The 18672-nt window shown below is 33.5% G+C and overlaps 1 protein-coding gene and 1 long non-coding RNA gene across 2 annotated transcripts; both read right to left on the bottom strand.

Moving 5' to 3' along the window:
* Positions 1-726: 726 nt before the first annotated feature.
* LOC128133798 (uncharacterized) lies at positions 727-1696 on the bottom strand. Its single transcript, XR_008232097.1, has 3 exons — positions 1397-1696; positions 1247-1302; positions 727-971 (listed from the first exon to the last, which is right to left on the bottom strand). It is a non-coding gene; the product is annotated as an uncharacterized LOC128133798 (long non-coding RNA).
* A 3371-nt stretch (positions 1697-5067) lies between these two features.
* LOC111896465 (F-box/FBD/LRR-repeat protein At1g13570) lies at positions 5068-17284 on the bottom strand. The gene is made up of 10 exons (XM_052770817.1): positions 17264-17284; positions 17080-17131; positions 16575-16585; positions 16246-16461; positions 15639-15743; positions 15399-15551; positions 15028-15309; positions 14841-14924; positions 5162-5224; positions 5068-5079 (listed from the first exon to the last, which is right to left on the bottom strand). The coding sequence occupies exons 1-10, from the start codon at positions 17282-17284 to the stop codon at positions 5068-5070; spliced, it is 999 nt and encodes a 332-aa protein (XP_052626777.1).
* Between the last annotated feature and the right edge of the window lie 1388 nt (positions 17285-18672).

Raw genomic sequence — 18672 nt, 5'->3', positions numbered from 1 at the left:
TACTTCTACAAGTCGTAGTGCTGTCCGATCATCTCCTAATCAAGTGAGTGTATAGTCACTTTCATCTTACACATAAATATGAAGTATTTTATAAAATACGTGCTATGTGTGTATATATATATATATATATATATATATATATATATATATATATTGTTGTTTATATGTGTGAGTGTATAGTTACTTTCTTCTAACACATAAGTATGAAGTATTTGCTATGAAATACATGCTATGTGTTTATATATATTGTTGTTTATTTGAGATGTTGGTGGAATGGATGTTTTATATAGTTTTTAAATGAGTTAAATTGTCACTACAAGAAAAAAGGCCTTTTACGACGCTCATTGCGCGTCATAAATGGCTCAGACGACGTGCAAATGCGTGTCAAGGAAGGCCATGTCATAAAGATAGACGACGCGCATTTACGACGCGCATTTACGACACGCATTTACGACGCGCGGTTACGACACGCAATGCGTATCAAGGAAGGCCCTGTCATAAAGGAAGATGACACGCATTCGCCTGTCGTAACCTTACGACGCGCGTGTTAATGACACGCAATGCGTATCAAGAAAGCCCCTGTCAAGAAAGGCCATGTCATAAATGAAGATGACACACATTTTTGCGTATCGTAATTTTAAATGTTTTTAAAAAAAATATTATTTATAGATTTACTAATTTTTCATATTAAATAATACATTAGAAATCTCATAATAATAAATAAAATACCATAAATAACAAATATAATTCATTTCACTAATATGTCAAATACAAATAATTATTCCAATAGTGAGTAAATGTTATAAAAAAATGAACTCATTTATATACAATTGCATTAATTATCTAGCTTACTATGTGCCAACAAACTTCTATCTTTTTCCTTCTCTGCATAAACTTCATTAGCAGCATCCTAAAGAACCTCTATCTTTTTCATCAGCAACATCCTCAAAAACTTCTATCTTTTTCCTTCTCTGCATAAACTTCTATCTCACACTCAATGTAGTTTTAAACATCAGGTTTAAAAAATCAACTTTAAGGTTGCCTTGTTAAAGAGAATGACTAGAATAGATTTCCCTTTTTCACAAGGCATGTGCTTGCTTGCACATATATATATGGAATCATTCTAACAAAAAAAAATTGTTCATGTCAACTACTCCAAGGACTATTACGTAATTTAACATGAAGAATTTTGTCCAGATGAAAGGATTGACTTTAAACTTTATAAAAATCATTTAAATGAACTTACCTGACCATGAAGCGTGTTGATCCAGGATCTCCTTGCCTTCCTGCTCTGCCACGAAGCTTTGTAAAGCAAGAAATAAATTAAAAAAGTGAGTCTGAAAGTATATGCTAAATTTATGTAAAACCTTAAAACACAATATTGATGCAAAGTTACCTGATTATCAATTCTTCGGGACTCATGCAAAGATGTCCCAATGACATGGAGACCACCAAGTCGTTTGACTTCCAATCCTTCATGAAAGCAATGAATCTCACAGTCCTTTAGAACCGATAAATAGGCAATTGCAATGCAAGGACCCAGGGCCGATCCAAAGAAATATGTTGCCCGGGGCAATAAGACATAATGATGCCCTAATTATATATTTTCAGAAACTAATATCATAATTCATAAAATTTACCCTAGTTCACTGTTTTTCAATCATAACTCAGAAAAAAAAAACACTAATAATTTTAGAAAGTAAGAAAATTAATATAAAAAATCATAATATTTACCTCAGTACTTTGATAGGTAACAGTGAGAATGCAATGACATGCAATGACATGTAGACTACTGATCCACCTTTAAAGAATGCTTTAGGTAACTAGCTATCATCCAGAAAACAACAAAACAGACAAAAATTTACACTAATCCCATCACAAACAAAACCAGCTGCTATTATCACAAATAACAAATATAATATACTCCAGACAGTATTAAAATGTAGCAGCATCCAAACATATTATAAGATGAAAAAGTTAATAAGACGAAGAAGTAAGAAGTTCTGAAATAAAGAGAGAATATTATCTGTAGTGTAATATTCCAAATGGACTTGAAAAGTTCTTGTATCTTGACCATCTACCATTATCAAACCTGTCATTTTTATACCAAATTAAATTCAAAACCAAATTTTAGCTTGACCATCCATCATTATTCCGTCCCCTGAGAATTGGGGACAAAAATAGCCTCAGGGGTATTTTGGGAAAGTTCCAATTTAATTAAGTTTTTGTAATAAAATATGATTGTAGTTCGTGAATTGCCATAATATCACCTCCATTGTTGGCGTAATTCAGGAAAAAGCCCACAGGGGCATTTTAGGAAAATGCTTTTATTATTTTTGTTTCCCGGTTTTAGACTATGAGTCAAACTCTTTTTCTTTTAGTATAAATATGCTACGTTATAGGTATTTAGAAAGAAGTTTTTCAGCAATAAAAGTTTTCTTTTCCACCAAGCAAAATAAAAAATCCCATCTTTTTCTTCCCCTGTTATCACCTGTTGCCAGCCATGTAGTTTTTTTTTCCTTTTTTTCTTCCTATTCTATTTTGTTTTCTGTTCTTAGGCAACAAGGTTGCAGCAAGGTATCAGGTAGATACCTTACATCCATAACGTTCAGGTTCTTTGAGAATATCTTCTTTCAGTCGAGCTTCCATTCTCTCCACTCTTTCACAGTAAGAGTCTTTCTTCTTTCCAATATTCCAAAGACCTCTTTTTAATTCTACTGCTTCGTCTCACTCCAGATGTCTAAGAAGACCCCGCTCCTATCATAATCATCTCCATTATATCATAAATAAATAAACCATAAGAAGACCATCTACAACAGGGGGAAGAGAAGCATCAGGAAACAATTCCTAGCTAACTAGATAATAATAATTATCTAATAACTCTACAGTAAACAATTCCTAACTAACTAGATAATAATAATTATCAACTCATGTGACATTTTTATAAGTGTTTGTTCCAACAAAATCCATTATCTAAAAACCATATTCATTTTTTTTAAATCCAAGTAACTAACTTCATCATGATTTAAATTATTTTCCATAGGGGAATTCTTGGTATAAAAAAGGTAACACATAATTTAAATGTGTATAATTTAGAATTTTAACTAACTAGGTTAGGACTTCAAAGGTAATCACATAAAGAACAAGTCAACTGTAATGACTGGAAAAACTGAAATCTAAGAAATTTTTTGGAAATTTTCCTTTTATTATTTATATATTAACGATATATATAAGACAAAGATGAGAGGTTCTGGTGGTTTCAATCCAAAGAATTAAAGGAAGAGTAGCCCTCATAAAATCGATGGTTTCAAAGTGGAACCAATGGATAATAAAAGGGAAACTAATGTGCAGGAAAGTACAACACAAAAGAGATGTTGCTTGTGGAAGTGCCTTAAAATTCAAAAAATAGGCATGGGTCAAGGGAATCCAAGACAGTCAAGACACGTGGGTACAAAATTAAAAATATAATCAAATGGTCAAGTATTTAATATGCATGCAAAGGTATTATATGTGGTTGGCTGTTTTTGTCATGGACCAGAGCGTACAATCCACAAGGAAGAAAAGTTGAAACCTTGATTTTATATGATTGTTGTTTAAAAGTGTGAACCACCTTTTTGAATAATTTATGCTTGATTCCAACAGAAATGGTAATGGAATGAGTCATTCCATTCCTTTGTTGACTAAATCATACCAAACACTGTAAATGACCTACCTTAACAAAAGCAGGAACCCATTTTGTTTTCTCATTGTTTTCAAGTAATTGATCTTTCAACTTTTCCACTGCAAAAAACGTTGACCAAGAAACATGAATAAACTAATCATGATACCACGTTATCCCACTAAAGATAATAAAGATGCGAAGGGCACTCATGTCTTTTGTAGAAAAGATAAGTAAAAAGATGTACCAGCTGGGAACTGCTTTGTAGATGAGAGGGGTATCATATCTCCAACAAAAATGATATGAATGTGTAAAGCTTCGAGATTTGACCAGTCTGCCCTTATCCTACATACATCCATAATAAAAGGTTAGGAATAATCATTTTACATAAATGCCCCTGTTGATAATTATATAACATTCAACTATTCTTGCCTTCACTGCTTGAATGATATCTTTATCTGCCTCTTTGACATATTGACCAATGAAATCGGTAACTTTTTCTATAAAGCAGCCATCATCATCAACTGCCATAACTAGATTTTCTCCCTGGATATACAAGAAAAAGTATAATTTGGTTATGGGAAAAAAGATATAAATAAAGGTACAATACATATGTGATCATGTCTGCTTTCTTTCCAAGGGGTTCTGCATAGCGACCCACAACTTGAACCTAAAAAGAAAAAAAAAACAAGAAAGTTATAATTTTATGAGATAAGTAGTAGAAATCAGTGAGTGTAAATTGGTAAAAGATGTAAATTTGCTTACATGTGGGGGGCATTTTTTTGGTAAGATGGGATAATATTGTTTCCTTGATTACCTCCAACAGAGACTTGCGCTGAAATTATGTAGATGATCGTTATTTGGGTAGAGAAGAAGGTTGATTTCTTTAATTTGATTTGAATAAATACCTTATCGTCTTGGTCCTTTTCTGCAAGATTGATCATATAATCTAATGCCATCATGAAGCCTGATTCCATCTGATCAATTCGTTTTCCAATCACGCCTTGTGCAGCCAACAGCACCCTAACTCCTCAGATTCTTCATCCATTTGGTCATCTTCCAACTGTTGTATAAATAGACATTGGGTTGAATTGCAATTACGATGGTTATGAAATGAAATGGTCTACAAATCAATTCTACGAAGTCAAATGCTTGACGATTTGGTTAAAATCAAAGTATAAGTATATTTTTTTTCATGTGCCCACCAAATGAGGAAGACAGAAGACACCAACCTTAATATGAAGCTCTATTCTCAAGTCGGTGTAGCAAATAAAGAAAAACATGGAGAGATGTTCGCCAGAGTGTCATCTAATCCCAAATCTGATCTTCAACCTTCGGTTTCTAATCTTCAACCTCGAACTTGAGCCCTATAGCTCCTCACAACCCCTTGACAACCTTTGAACGCCACCTCACACCCTCACCTGCAAATAAAAAAAGAAATAATAAGAAAGGAGAAGAAGGGTTGTGATCGAGCTAGAGGAAGAAAAGAGGAAGAATACGCACATCATTTCTTTCTTCTTTCTTCTTTCTTCTTTCTTCTTTCTTCTTTTCGCTCTCCAACTCTGGCTATAAATACGAAAGCGCAAGAGATATTGAGAGAATAGATAAAGATCGGATCGGAGATGTTGAGTTTCATCCTGTTGAGCAACTCGGTTTCATGGGAGTCGCATATTAGGTAACAGGGAGAAGTCGTGTTCCCCTAATTTGCTTGAATGGATGAAGAAATAGGACCAAGGATAGAAGCACAACTAGACTAGGGTTTGTAAACATGGGGAGTCATTGTAGATGGAGTAGGGTAGAGGTGAAGAGGAGTGAGCGGGGTACTTCAAAATTTTGGGGGATTTTCCATGTTTCTAGTGGTGGCGGCTGCTAGGTTTTACAGAGAGTAGCAGGGGAGAAAATGAAAGAAGATATTACTATTTCAAATGTGTTATGTTTGATTAGGGTTTGCAAATAGAAGGAAGTGAAAGTCGATCGGAGAAGAAGGGGTTTGCAGAGAGAAAGAAGGGAGAGAATGAAGTCGATTTGGCGGGTGTAGAGAGTAGAGAGGAAGAGGAAGCGGGTGTTCAAAATTTTGGGGGATTTAGTTTCCCCCTGAGTCCCAGAAACGCGCGTTTTTAAAATTATAAAGCGACATTTGTAGAGGACGCCCTTTTTATTATAGGTGCCCTCCGTGTTTTTAATATTTTTACATGAGACACTAATTTAAGGGCACTCAGTAATGCGCGACCTAAATCCTTAAAATTTTTGAAGAGATGACACTTTTTTAATGTCGCTCTCTAATGCGTAACATAAATCAAAGAGCGTCGTGTTTTGCGCGTCGTAAAAGGCCTTTTTTCTTGTAGTGTGTATATGTATTTTATATCTACAAATATGTTGAGTAGAACACGGGTAGATGAGATAGTTGGTGTGTGATAAAAGGATGAGTTGGATAATGAGATCAAGAGGTTAGTTTTAGATCGCTGAGTATGGATTAGATCAAGAGGTTAGTTTTAGATCCGTGATTATGGATTAGACCAAGAGGTTAGTTAGTTTTAGATCCGGGAGTATGGATCAGGTAAAGAGATAAACTTGCTATTAGTCCGGGAGTATGGATTGAGACTAAGTTAATTGTCCCTAGTCTAGGAGTATGGATTCGGCACAGTTATAGATCCGGGAGTATGGTTCAGACATGGATTAAGACTAAGTTAGTTGTTTCTAGTTCGGGCGTATGGATTGGGTACAATTATTGATCCGTGAGTATGGATCAGTGGAAAAGGTTAGTTTTAGATCTGTGAGTATGGATCAGGTGAAAAGGTTAGTTTTAGATCCATGAGTATGGATCGGGTGAAAAGGTTAGTTTTAGATCCGTGAGTAGGGATCAGGTAAAGAGGAAAATTTTAGACATGAGAGTTTAGAGCGTGTCGTTGTGAGGATCGATGGGGTGGGATAAGAGTTGCCTTTATATGGTGAAATTGTACAAGTTTGAATGTTCCATATTTATGAATATATGATATAACATTGTGGGATGAAAACCCTATATGCTCACCAGGCTCCCAAGCCTGACCCACTCAGTTTTCTTTGTATCACAGATATCAATACGAAGACATATTTCACTGAGAGATTAAAGGAGATGTAAATCATTAGTGTAAATAAATGTAAGTTCTGTTTATGCTTATGTGTCTGTTTCGGAACATGACATCCCGAGATTTTGTTATATAATGAAAATGCTTTTCTTTAAGAAATGCTTTGATAAATTCTTATCATATTTTGTTTTGGGGACAAATTCCGCAACTGTTTTCATTAAAAGTTTACTCTGATTTTATAAAACAAAGCATAAACAAATCGGTCTTTTCTGGCCGTGAAAATGGGGATGTCACAGGTTAGGGTTTCGCATGACATATATACCCGGCACCCTTAAAACATATATCCATAATAACATAAATGGTCCCTCCCCATAGGATTCTTTTCACAGAAAGCCCACAATTTACACTTTCAACCCTGGCTTTGGAAATCTTCTTCTAATTAAATCCAATAATTACCATTTAAATCCTCGGCATTAAAATCCTTTACACCTTAGGAACAAAATTTATCAAATAGCCCCTAATATCTTAATTAAGACATAATCAGCCCTTCCACCTTATTTCCTTTTAAATTAAATCCAAATAATTCTCACGGAACCCCTGTCTTAATAATTATTTACAAACTGGGTCTGGAACTACACTTTTAACCCTCAACTTCCAGATTATGACAATTAGCTCATGGGAGACATCCTTTTATATATAATTATTTATTTTAGGGCTTCTATTCGTTCATTAATTTGTTTTTTATTTAATAAATAAACAAGGTGTTACACCGATCTACCCTTTGGTCCTAACGACCGAACATGGGGACTAGTCCCCTCCTACTACCACTATCACATATAACATATCATGCTGGCACATAAAGATATTAGGTAGTAGCAAACCTAGATGAATATCACAAAGACAATCACCTAACATACAACTCCTACTAGTGGGCCGACATTGTGGTCGTAGACCCACCCCTACTGGAAGGTAACTCACATCGATGTCGTGTAGTATCTGCACAATCCTCGGTACTAGGATCCTCTCATCTCAACTCCTCAATCCCTACACAACATCCCTCCTTGATTACTAATTTGTACCCAAAACTCTCCATTACCAGGGTCAACTCAAGTCTGGGTCAAAGTCAAATTCAAAGTCCACTTTGGTCAAAGTCAACATCTAGTTGACTTGACTCGCCGAGTTGATCCACCAACTCGCCGAGTCTCTATACTTCCAAAACGATACAACCCCGACTCTACTCGTTGAGCCTAGCAAGAACTCAATGGGTTCTCCTTCAACCATAACATCAGGATCATCTTCAACCGACTCGCCGAGTACATCCTTGAACTTGTCGAGTTCATCTCCCTCATATGAATGTGTCTAGTCTATGATTCGCCGAGTAGTATGATCAACTCATCGAGTCCATCTTCATGAGTTGGGAGATTGCCTTGGACTCGTTGAGTCTATTCGTACACTCGCCGAGTCCTATAATTCCCAGGTCCAAGACAAACCCTTAGCTGGTTGAGTGTTCCTTCCACTCAACCAAAACCATTTCCAGAAGACGTCTTAGGGGAAAAAGCGTCCCGACTCGCCGAGTCACCTAAGTGACTCGCCAAGTCCTTCTTTTTCTAAGACTATACAGTCGATTTTAGTGGGTCTTAACGCTAAAAACTATAGATTTGGCCTCCTAGTGTCCATTTTACACGTAAAGCTTCAAACTTGATGTACATACATGGGGCCTTTGGCTCAAAATGCCATAAAAGATGGTCTGCAAGATGCATGGGGTGTTTATGGCAACAAAGTTAGGACATTTATGCCATAAGGACCCCCAATAGCCCCAGATTTGAAACGCAACCCCACATATACATACAAATCTAAGTATAGCCTCTCAAAAGCTTAGAAAATGTAGGAAAATTGCCCCAAAACATGATCTAGAAGATAGATGGTCAAGGTTTAAGCTTTTTACCTTGAATGAACTGAGAATAAAGCAAAACCTATGGATCTACTAGCTTCCACTTAAACTCCTAAGCTTTCTTCTTCTCTTCCAGCTTCAAATGCACAAAAAGTCACCAACAAGCTCAAGAACACTCAACAATGGTTTAGGGTTTCAATCTAGGGTTTCTCTGAGTTGGGAGGGTGATGGAGGCTGGTTTGGGACGAGATAAAGTGTTTAAATAGGGTGCAAACCCTAAATATTAGGGTTTTGTCCAGACAGCTCCTAATCGTCGAGTAGGTCACTTAAACCCCCGATCATAAGTCGAGTCTACTCGACGACTTGGGCCTCCAACTCGCCGAGTCCCAGAGTAAATTGCAACATTTCAATGAAATTAAATATGTACCAGGAATCGGGTGCTACAGAAGAAGATGGTCTCTTAGTTAAACGAAGATGGAAGAATTTTTTAAGCGTGCGGGAATTAATGATCGAGTGATTACGAGAGCTTTGGAGGATTTGGAAAAGACAAATTTGGCTTAAGATAAAGAGAACTTGAAGAAAAATGGCTAGAAGCTCATCAGACTCGAACTGGGCTAATGGGATAAGTTGTGGAGGCCCAATACTCAAAGAAGCCACATTTAGATACCACCCGCGCAGGGCTGCGGGTCGCACACGACACTACAGGGGCAATTTCAGAATTTCAATTAGAAGTATATATGGGAAAGTTTGGTGTGTGCCACTTTCCCACACTCTTGCACACCCGATTTTAGAGCATTTTATCTGCAGATTTTGAAGACTTTGAAGGCCAAGAACATTTAGAGAGCATCATCTTTTGATCTCAAAATCTTGCTACATGTTTGGTACATTTTACTTTAGCTTTACATGCTAGGCTAAACTAAACTTGGTTGACTTTGGTGAAATCATTTGAATGTTTGTTGAAAGTTGAAGACTCCATGAACTTGTTCTTGAATCTTTATGAGAATGTTTTGTGTTTTAACATCCCATCACTACTTGTATGTTTTTATTCATGAGTTTAAATGTGTTTGCGGTGATTAGTTGGCTAATTTCTTGATTAAGTAAAGGATCCTCAAATTAGCAAGCAACAAATGATTTTTGTGTTTGTTTTACTTTACACAATCATAAAAAATATTCTCCAACATGGTAGTGAAAACATTTGACTCCTCTTGGATTTGGTGACTTTTTGTGGTTCTTAATGCTAGTTGACTTTCACTAATTAAACACTTAATGAAAATTGTGACTTTGACTAAGGAAATTGTTATGAGTTTCTCTAACCATTTTAACAACTAAGAAAAGTCTAGGTAATCTCAAGCTTCTTGGATTACTATAGCCAAATTAAATATTTAAAACAAGTATTGTACAATTGTATTCTAATGATATATTCACCAAATGGTTAAGTGAGGAAACCTTAAGTCAACCATTTCTCTCTTATTGATTTTACATCAAACTCTTATTTTGTTGAATTGTCTATTTAAATCTTAGTTTAACTCTAGTTTTATTTCAAGTAATTCAAAAGAACTAAACCCCCATTTTTATTTGTATTGTCATTTTACAAGTACTTTTATAAAGAGATTTTCATAGAGTTATAAAATTGAACCAATCTCCGCGGATTCGACCCCTTTACCACTATACACTATTTTAATGTAAAAGAATTAGGTTTATTAATTTTGTCGGCTTCGACAACCAGCAAATGATAATAGACTTTGCAAGCTTGTTAAGTCTCTTTTTAGGCTTAAGCAAGCACCAAGAAAATAGAATGAAAAAGTAACTGTATCACTTGTAGAATATGGGTTCCAACAAAGCATAATCATTTTCTCTCTATAATTTTAAATATGCATGTGTGTTTTTAATTTTACTTGTATATAATTATGAATGGAACAATATTTGCAGAAATTGAAAAAGTTAAATTGATTTTGAAAACAAAGTTTTTAATCAAAGATTTAAGTACTTTGAAATATTTTTAAAGTTAAGTTGATTTTGAAAACAAAGTTTTTAATCAGAGATTTAGGTACCTTGAAATATTTTTTAGATGTAGAAATAGTTGAAACATCCGATCATTATGTTTATCGCAAAGGAAATATTGTTTGGAGTTGTTATTTGAATATGATCTTTTATCCTCAAAACCTATTAGTGCTCCTCTTAACTTGAAAGTTGTGGTTAGTAGTGAAGGTGCGAGCAAAAGTGATTTCGTTTTAATAAAAATAACAAAATATTAGAAGTTACTTGGGAAGCTATCTAACTAACACTCGTCCAAACATTTGTTTTGTTGTTTAACCACTTAGTTAATTTAGGGAAAATGACTCTTGAGGGTAATTAGCTTTTGCGTTTGTACTCATTTGGTCCCTTTTTTTTTGTATTCAATATATCATCGAACTAGTTGTTTGCGTTCACCATTACCCTTTTGACCGGCTTTTGACCTGTGATAGTCGGTCAAAGGGTTATGGTGAACACAAACAACAGGTTCGATGGTATATTGAGTACAAAAAAAAGGACCAAATGAGAATGAAGGTGGGAGCAAAAGTGATTTCGTTTTAATAAATATAACAGAATATTAGAAGTTACTTGGGAAGCTATCTAACTAACACTTGTCCAAACATTTTTTTTGTTGTTTAACCACTTAGTTAATTTAGGGAAAATGACTCTTGAGGGTAATTAACTTTTGCGTTTGTACTCATTTGGTCCCTTTCCTTTTTTGTATTCAATATATCATCGAACTAGTTGTTTGCGTTCACCATAACCCTTTTGACCGGCTTTTGACCTGTGATAGCCGGTCAAAGGGTTATGGTAAACACAAACAACAAATTCGATGGTATATTGAGTACAAAAAAGGAAAGGGACCAAATGAGAATGAACTCAACAGTTGGTTACCCTCTTGAGTCATTTTCCCTGAAAAGTTAAATGAAATTAAAGTTGCAAAATTATCAAAGACTACAACCTTCTTTGGCTATAACGTATATGAAGAGTCAAAGGGGTAACCTTGTTAAAACATGGTCTATGTTATGCTTACTGTGGTAAGCTGTCAACACCTCTCTGCAAAAGGATATGACTGTGTATGAGAGGTATATTTATCAGCATAAACGTTTACCGCAAGGTATATTATGGTGATGTGTCTACAAAAGCAGCATGATATTGTACATATTGATGTTGTATCTTATCCCATGAATTCGATCTTAAAGCTAAGTAAACTCAAAAATCACAGCACTTGTGATTCCACTCGTTTGAAGACTTGTCTAGAATCCATGATACGATAAATCATTTGATTGGAAATGTAAATGTAGTCATGAAATGCGTCTGCTTAGTCAAAATTCCCCTAATAAATATTCAAGTGCATTACAAAGTTGTACATGTATGAATAATGTTCTTTTGTGGGTTATGTTTTGAAGAAAAGCAAGAATGAATCTCATAAAGTCATTAATATCTAGGAGATGACGTGAGATTTGTTGTAAATGAGTAAAGGGGAAATGAATCAGGAGGGTAACCAACTGTTGAGTTCGTTCTCATTTGGTCCCTTTCCTTTTTTTTTTACTCAATATACCATCGAACTTGTTATTTGTGTTTACCATAACTCTTTGACCGGCTATCACATGTCAAAAGCCGGTCAAAAGGGTTATGGTGAACACAAACAACAAGTTCGATGGTATATTGAATACAAAAAAAATGAAAGGGACCAACTGAATACAAACGCAAAAGTTAATTACCCTCGAGAGTCATTTTCCCGTTAATTTATGTTTTTTCCACGAAAGTCTCATATTAGAACAATTATTCGTGTTTTTCGATATCTTAAGTCTTGTATCGGAACTCTAAAGTATTGATCTCTAAAAGTGGCAATCTTACATTGTCAACTTGACAAGATGCCGACCAGATGTATCACTTCTAAAAGGTACGTGACCGGGTATTATATTTTTCTTGGAAGTCTTTGATTTCATAGATGAGTAAAAAATGATTAATTATTTTTAGATCTTATGCGGAAGCTGTGTGTCGTTCTCTTGCAACCATAACTTGTGAAATTTTAAGTCTATTAACATGTTTTGCGATAATGCTTCACCTATTTTAAATTTTTAAGTCTTGTTTTATGTGAAAGAACTAAATATATCGCGAGTAGTTCTTACTTAATTTATTTGCCGTTTCTAAAAAAACTGACGAATTAATATATGAAGTTATAAAACATATTGTGAAAATAAATATAAATATAAAGAAAAATGAAGTTGCAAAAACATATTTTTTTAAACATGAAAAAACATTGTAAAAAGTAAAATTATAAAAGAAAAATGTAAAAATGAAGTAAAAGAATAAAATTATAAAAATGAAATTATAAAAAGCATTTAAATTTGAAAAAAAAATTAAGTTACACCCCAAAAAAATTTGAAAAAATAACAAAACTAAATACAATTTTAAAAGTTTAATGATAAGTTACACCCCCAAAAAAATTTTGGTTACCTTAAATAACTAAAAAAGTTATCTTAAAAAATATAGAAACTTATTGTTTGCTTGTTATAATGACCATTGACACAATTTAAAAATCAATGACCTTTTTAAAACATAAAATAAACCAAGTGATTAAATAAACATAAAGTCAAAAGTTAGTTGATTAAATATGACTTTAATTATTTTCTATATTAAACAACTAGTTTATAACCTGTAAGAACCACTGTTATATAATTAATTAAATTTTTATAGTAAAAAACTTAAAATTATTAATCAATTATATCAAATAAATTATTTAAATAAAATATTAATTAAGATATTTTTTAGTTATATAAAATTTATAATCGTTGATTTAAATAAATACATGAAATTATATCACCTTATAATATATATATTAAGTTTATTTTATTTTTTATTTTAATGTTAAATGTAATTAGAGTGTGAAATTTAAATTTTGAAATTTGAAATTTGAAATGAAAAATCAATTATCAATTATTAATTTAATGTAATTAAAGTGGGAAATTTAAAATGTAAAATTTAAAGTGAAGAATTAATAGGTTGACATGTAGCATATAATATTAATGACGATTTCTAATATTGTGATACTTGTTAGTAGCAGAGTTAACTTATTCATCTACTAGTTGTAGGACCCGTATAATATACGAGTTGATTAAAACAAAATGTTATATACGAATGATTAAATGGAAAATTTATTTGAATTTGAAATTTGAAATAAGTAAAAATTATGAGAAAAAAAAACATGCAAAAAAATAAATTAAAATTATGTGTTTAGTTGTCAGACCCATGTACTAAACGTGTTAATTATAACATATTGTTAAATACAAAAGTTTAAACTGTCAATTTATATAAAATTAAAATTAAAGTTTGAAATCTAAAATTTGAAATTAATATAATCATTATGGTATGTTTAATTATGGATACTAAATTAATGATATATTGAAAAATGAAAAATGAAGTAAATAACAAGTGAAAAAATAACTCTCAAAATTATGACAAAATGACATGTGGCATAATATATGAGAGAATAACATGTGGTAAAATCATTTTTATTTATTAGGAAAGATTATGATAGAGAATAGATATCATCTAATGGTGAATACTCTTGGTAACGTATTGATTTTATTATACATTAATGCAATAATTATGGAAATTGTTCATGTATAATTAAATTGAAAAATCATTAAATAAATAGTCCTTATAAAATAATAAAATTATAAAAATGTTTGTGGCTCTACGTGTCTTATTTTGCAAAACTAGACAAAATTAAATAAGACTCATTCACATAAAAACTCATGAAAGTATACACAAGCAATTAGAAGGGGGTAAATATATAGAAAGTAGCCTTACACAATAATAACAAGAAATGTAAAAATTATAAAAAGGTTGTCTCTGTGTGATAATAAAACTATAGAAATTGTCAATGTGTAACAGTGTAAAAAAATAGTCCATATGTAATATTAAAATTATAAATAAAAAAAAAAATAAAAAATAAAAAATAAAAAAATAAAAAAAAAAATTTCCTTATGTCATTATAGTTTGCATTAAATAACATTTTGTATTAGTTTATTCACAAGAAATTTAAGATCAACACATCACCGAAACACACAGGCCATCGCCACTATTTATTATACATATATAAATAATATAATTGCATTAAAAGTATTTTGTGTTTTCCTCTAATTGAATTTTTCTTTTCCGCATTTTTTAGAATTGAAAACATAATATAACATTTACATCGTACAAGTCTTGTGTTTAATGGTAAAGCATCAAAATAAGTGGATAGATTAGTTGGAGAATATAAAAGTGTAAAAATGTCATAATCAACCTAAAAAGACATATAAATAAGTTTAATAGACATTTATACAGTAACAGAAGAACTGTGCATTTACAGTTGATCAATATTTACGACGTTCAATGGTGAAGCTCACTGCTGGTGATGGACGTGGTAATGGCATGTGCACCAAACCTCGAAGCATCTTCACTTCTTCATTAACAGAAACACGATAATGAAGCTCTATCCGTGCTTTCTTTAGCACAGGTGACTTACCCATGATGAGCTTCACAAACTCCATCTCAACACCATGGTTATGGAAGTTTGTTATATCCAGCTCTTTGAGATGATCCAAGTTGATGCCCGAGTAGTCTTCTTGAATATCAGGCAAGTTATTGAAAGTTTGTCGAATACACTGGCAATCATGGTCCTGACACATCTAATCAGAAAAACATGTCAAAATTGTAACTAGAATCATGAAAGATCTATTAAAAACATATGTGATAGTATGTAGCTGTTGATATTTACCTCCACTTTGATCTTCTCCAAATTTGGAGAGCTGCTGATCACACATAGAACAGTCGAAAGGTCAACGAAACACACACCAAGAACAAGTATTCTCAAGTGGGGTAGTGAAATGGGGAGCTTATGTGGCATACTATTACTACCTACACCCAAGTCCTTTAACCAAATACCAAAACTAAGATTAAAAGTTTAAAACACAATTTTGTTTATCATGAGACAAAACAATAGGTTGGGTATTATTACCTTGATATACAACTTGGAGACTTTCAGAACCTGAACTAAAGGTAAACACTTATAAAGCTTAACCAAATCACGCTCGGTAAGCTCTGTATTTGTATATTTTCTAGCCTGCATTAAAATAATAAGGTATTTTATTTAATTGAAACTTGAAAGAGCTTAATTCGTAAGTAGTTATACGCATTGATGCACCTTAATTACTTACCCAAGTAAATTCCTCAAGGAGGGGGCAATTGGTAAGGAATTGAAAAAGCATCTTGTGGTGATATCAACCTCAGAAAAACACAGGCTCTTCAACCTACTAAATCCCTTATTCATTAATGGAAGCTTAAAAATACAATATGTGAGATCCAAATGCTCTAATCCTTGCAATGAAAAGAAGGAACCGGGTAGCGCAAGTAGTTGTCAGTTCCAAAAATCTTGAAGATGAACTTCTTGATATTATTGTCCTTTGAAAGGTGAAGTATTATCTGATCAATTTGACTAAACATTTCAAATTCTATAACAACGAGACTGAATTCCAATATCGGAGCCTTGCGTAGCAACAAAACATGGAAGATGGCATTGACAAACTTATATATGTATCCAACTCTTCATTGCCAGATGTTACAACCATATCATTCCAATACATGTTGACATCAAATACAAGCTTCGGCATTCTTGTCCAAGAATACCTCCATTTCCTTGACAAGATGCTTGTCCTCACTGCATCTCGGATTGGCATATGAGTAAGAATTTTTTCAATTGTGTCTTGAGGAAGAGTGCTGATTCTATCCTGACTATTCTTGCATTCAACGTTCATCTCTTCTCTTAATGACTTTATCCAAAGCTGCAAAATAAAATGGATTTAGAGTTAATTGTAAAACATTCTTTCTCCATTTTATACGTATCCAACACAACATTAAGAGGAATAGAGAAAGTGCTTGCTTCAAACCAAGATACAAATAACTGAACTACAAAACAAATATACAAATGAATAATCAAACATGTCCATGCTCCACAATACTAAATATGCTACCTGAATGCTAGAGTCTTAAATCCCTTACGATGGGCGTGTTTGGGATTGGTTATCAAAGTGCTTCTTGGCTTTTTGGAAAAGTCGTTTTTTTTTGCCTATAAAATTGGTGTTTGCCAAAGGAAAAAAAGAATCGACACTCATGCCCCCTGTCTACCCCTAATATTAAATTATATGGTATCAATGCTAACACAAGAGGTGCAGAATGTAGAAAATCAATATAAGATAAGGAAAAACTAAAGGAAAAGATTACTGAAGTAGAAGAAGGGTGGATTATATTCCACTGAATGTTATAATACGTACATTCCTCAAAAAAAAACCCAACAAAAACATTGCGTTCGTTTTTGTAGTTGAATCGAACCCAAAAGAATGTTGGCTTGATTTGGTAGGAGTCCTGCAAATCCAAAAACGATAAAGGGCTAGTAGACTTACCTTGATTTGTTCGTTTTTCTAATCGCTTTTCAAACGTGTTCACTCCAATATACTGAAATCACTCTAAGCTGTTAGAAGTCGGAACTAGTATAACTGAAATCGGAACTGATATCACTGAAGTCCCTCTAAACTGATAAAATCGGAACTGAAATCACCGGCGATTGTGCTAGAGCATGGAGATTACGTTCACCGGCGATTGAGCCATGTAGGTGACGTGTGGGGAAAGGGGCCGCTCGATGGCTTATCAGGCCATCCAGAATGGGAGTCGGGTTTAATGGAATAAATGTGAATATAATATAGAGAAGAGAAAGGGTGAGAAGTTGAATGGAGTTGTAATTGAAAATGCCAAAACTAAGTACTCAAAAAACTTTGGATATGGTCCAAAAAGTTTTCAATTTGCATGGAATGTCCAAAATCAATGTTTTTTTGGGTTTTAGTCCAAAAAAACTTAAAAAGACGGTTATGCCGTTTTGATTTCTTTTTTCCTTTTTCTATAAGTATTTTAATGCTATTTTGATTTTTTTTTTAAAAAAGAATTTTCCATCCCCACCCTACCATACTCTCTCTCTCTCTCTCTCTCTCTCTCTCTCTCTCTCTCTCTCTCTCATTTTACTAGTGACTCCATTGATTTCTCATGAACACCAATACACACCGAAATATCTCTCTCAAAAGAAAACCCACAAAATTCAATCTACAATCGATTTATGAATGTCTGTATGTGTAGGTTTCCTTCTTGAAAGAAACACACTTATATGAATACGAAATCTAGAACACCAACAAAACCCAGAAAATAAACACAAAATCAGTTGTTCTTCAAAATTGATTTTGGAACACGAAATCGTTCAATCACCAAAATTAGATTACAAATACCATAGAGATTAGATTATAGTTTTTCTAAGAATGAGAGATTAAACCTAGAAAACACAAAGTGGGTTCAATCGAAGAGTTTGAAGAAGAATCGATGTGTCGATGCCTTGCATATCTTGAGGAAGAACTTAAGTGTCGATGCCCTTGGCGGGAAGTGGCGGCAGGATGACGATTACATCCAGTTAAGCTCTGATTCAAGTGAACTGGCTCCAAAGGTTGTTGGGGAAGAACAAATTGAGTATTCTCCCCAAAATATTGTGACTTCTAGGTGGAGATTGTTTCTCATCGCTCCTTCATCTCCTTTGGCCATGGATCTGCCCTTACCCCTCTTGTACCGTTGCTCTACCTTTCCTTTTCCTCAACTCACACCAGTGACACAAGTAGATGAACTGAAAATCTGAAACCACTAAATTAGGGTTCCTTCGCTCCAAATCAATCAAGTAATTCATGATTGGGTTTGAAAACACAATTCATGCCAGAGATTTCAGAAAAGGAAAAACATGAATCAATATGAACCTATAAATTTCTCTATGCGTTGATGGGTTGTACCAAATTACCCTTGTCCTAATTTGCTTCAGATTATGTATACAACATTGAAGGAGGAGAGTTTTATTTCTTGAGTAATCAGTTGGGTTGTGGGTTCGATGATGGTGGTGGAATTTATTTCTTCACCAAAGCATGAACACTGTAGGAAAGAAGTATTTAGGACCAGTCCCCACTTATATG

Source organism: Lactuca sativa, chromosome 4 (genome assembly GCF_002870075.4).
Source record: "Lactuca sativa cultivar Salinas chromosome 4, Lsat_Salinas_v11, whole genome shotgun sequence".
Classification (NCBI taxonomy): Eukaryota; Viridiplantae; Streptophyta; class Magnoliopsida; order Asterales; family Asteraceae; genus Lactuca; species Lactuca sativa.
The sequence above is the reverse complement of the archived record's forward strand: the minus strand, read 5'-3'. Positions and strand labels throughout refer to the sequence as shown.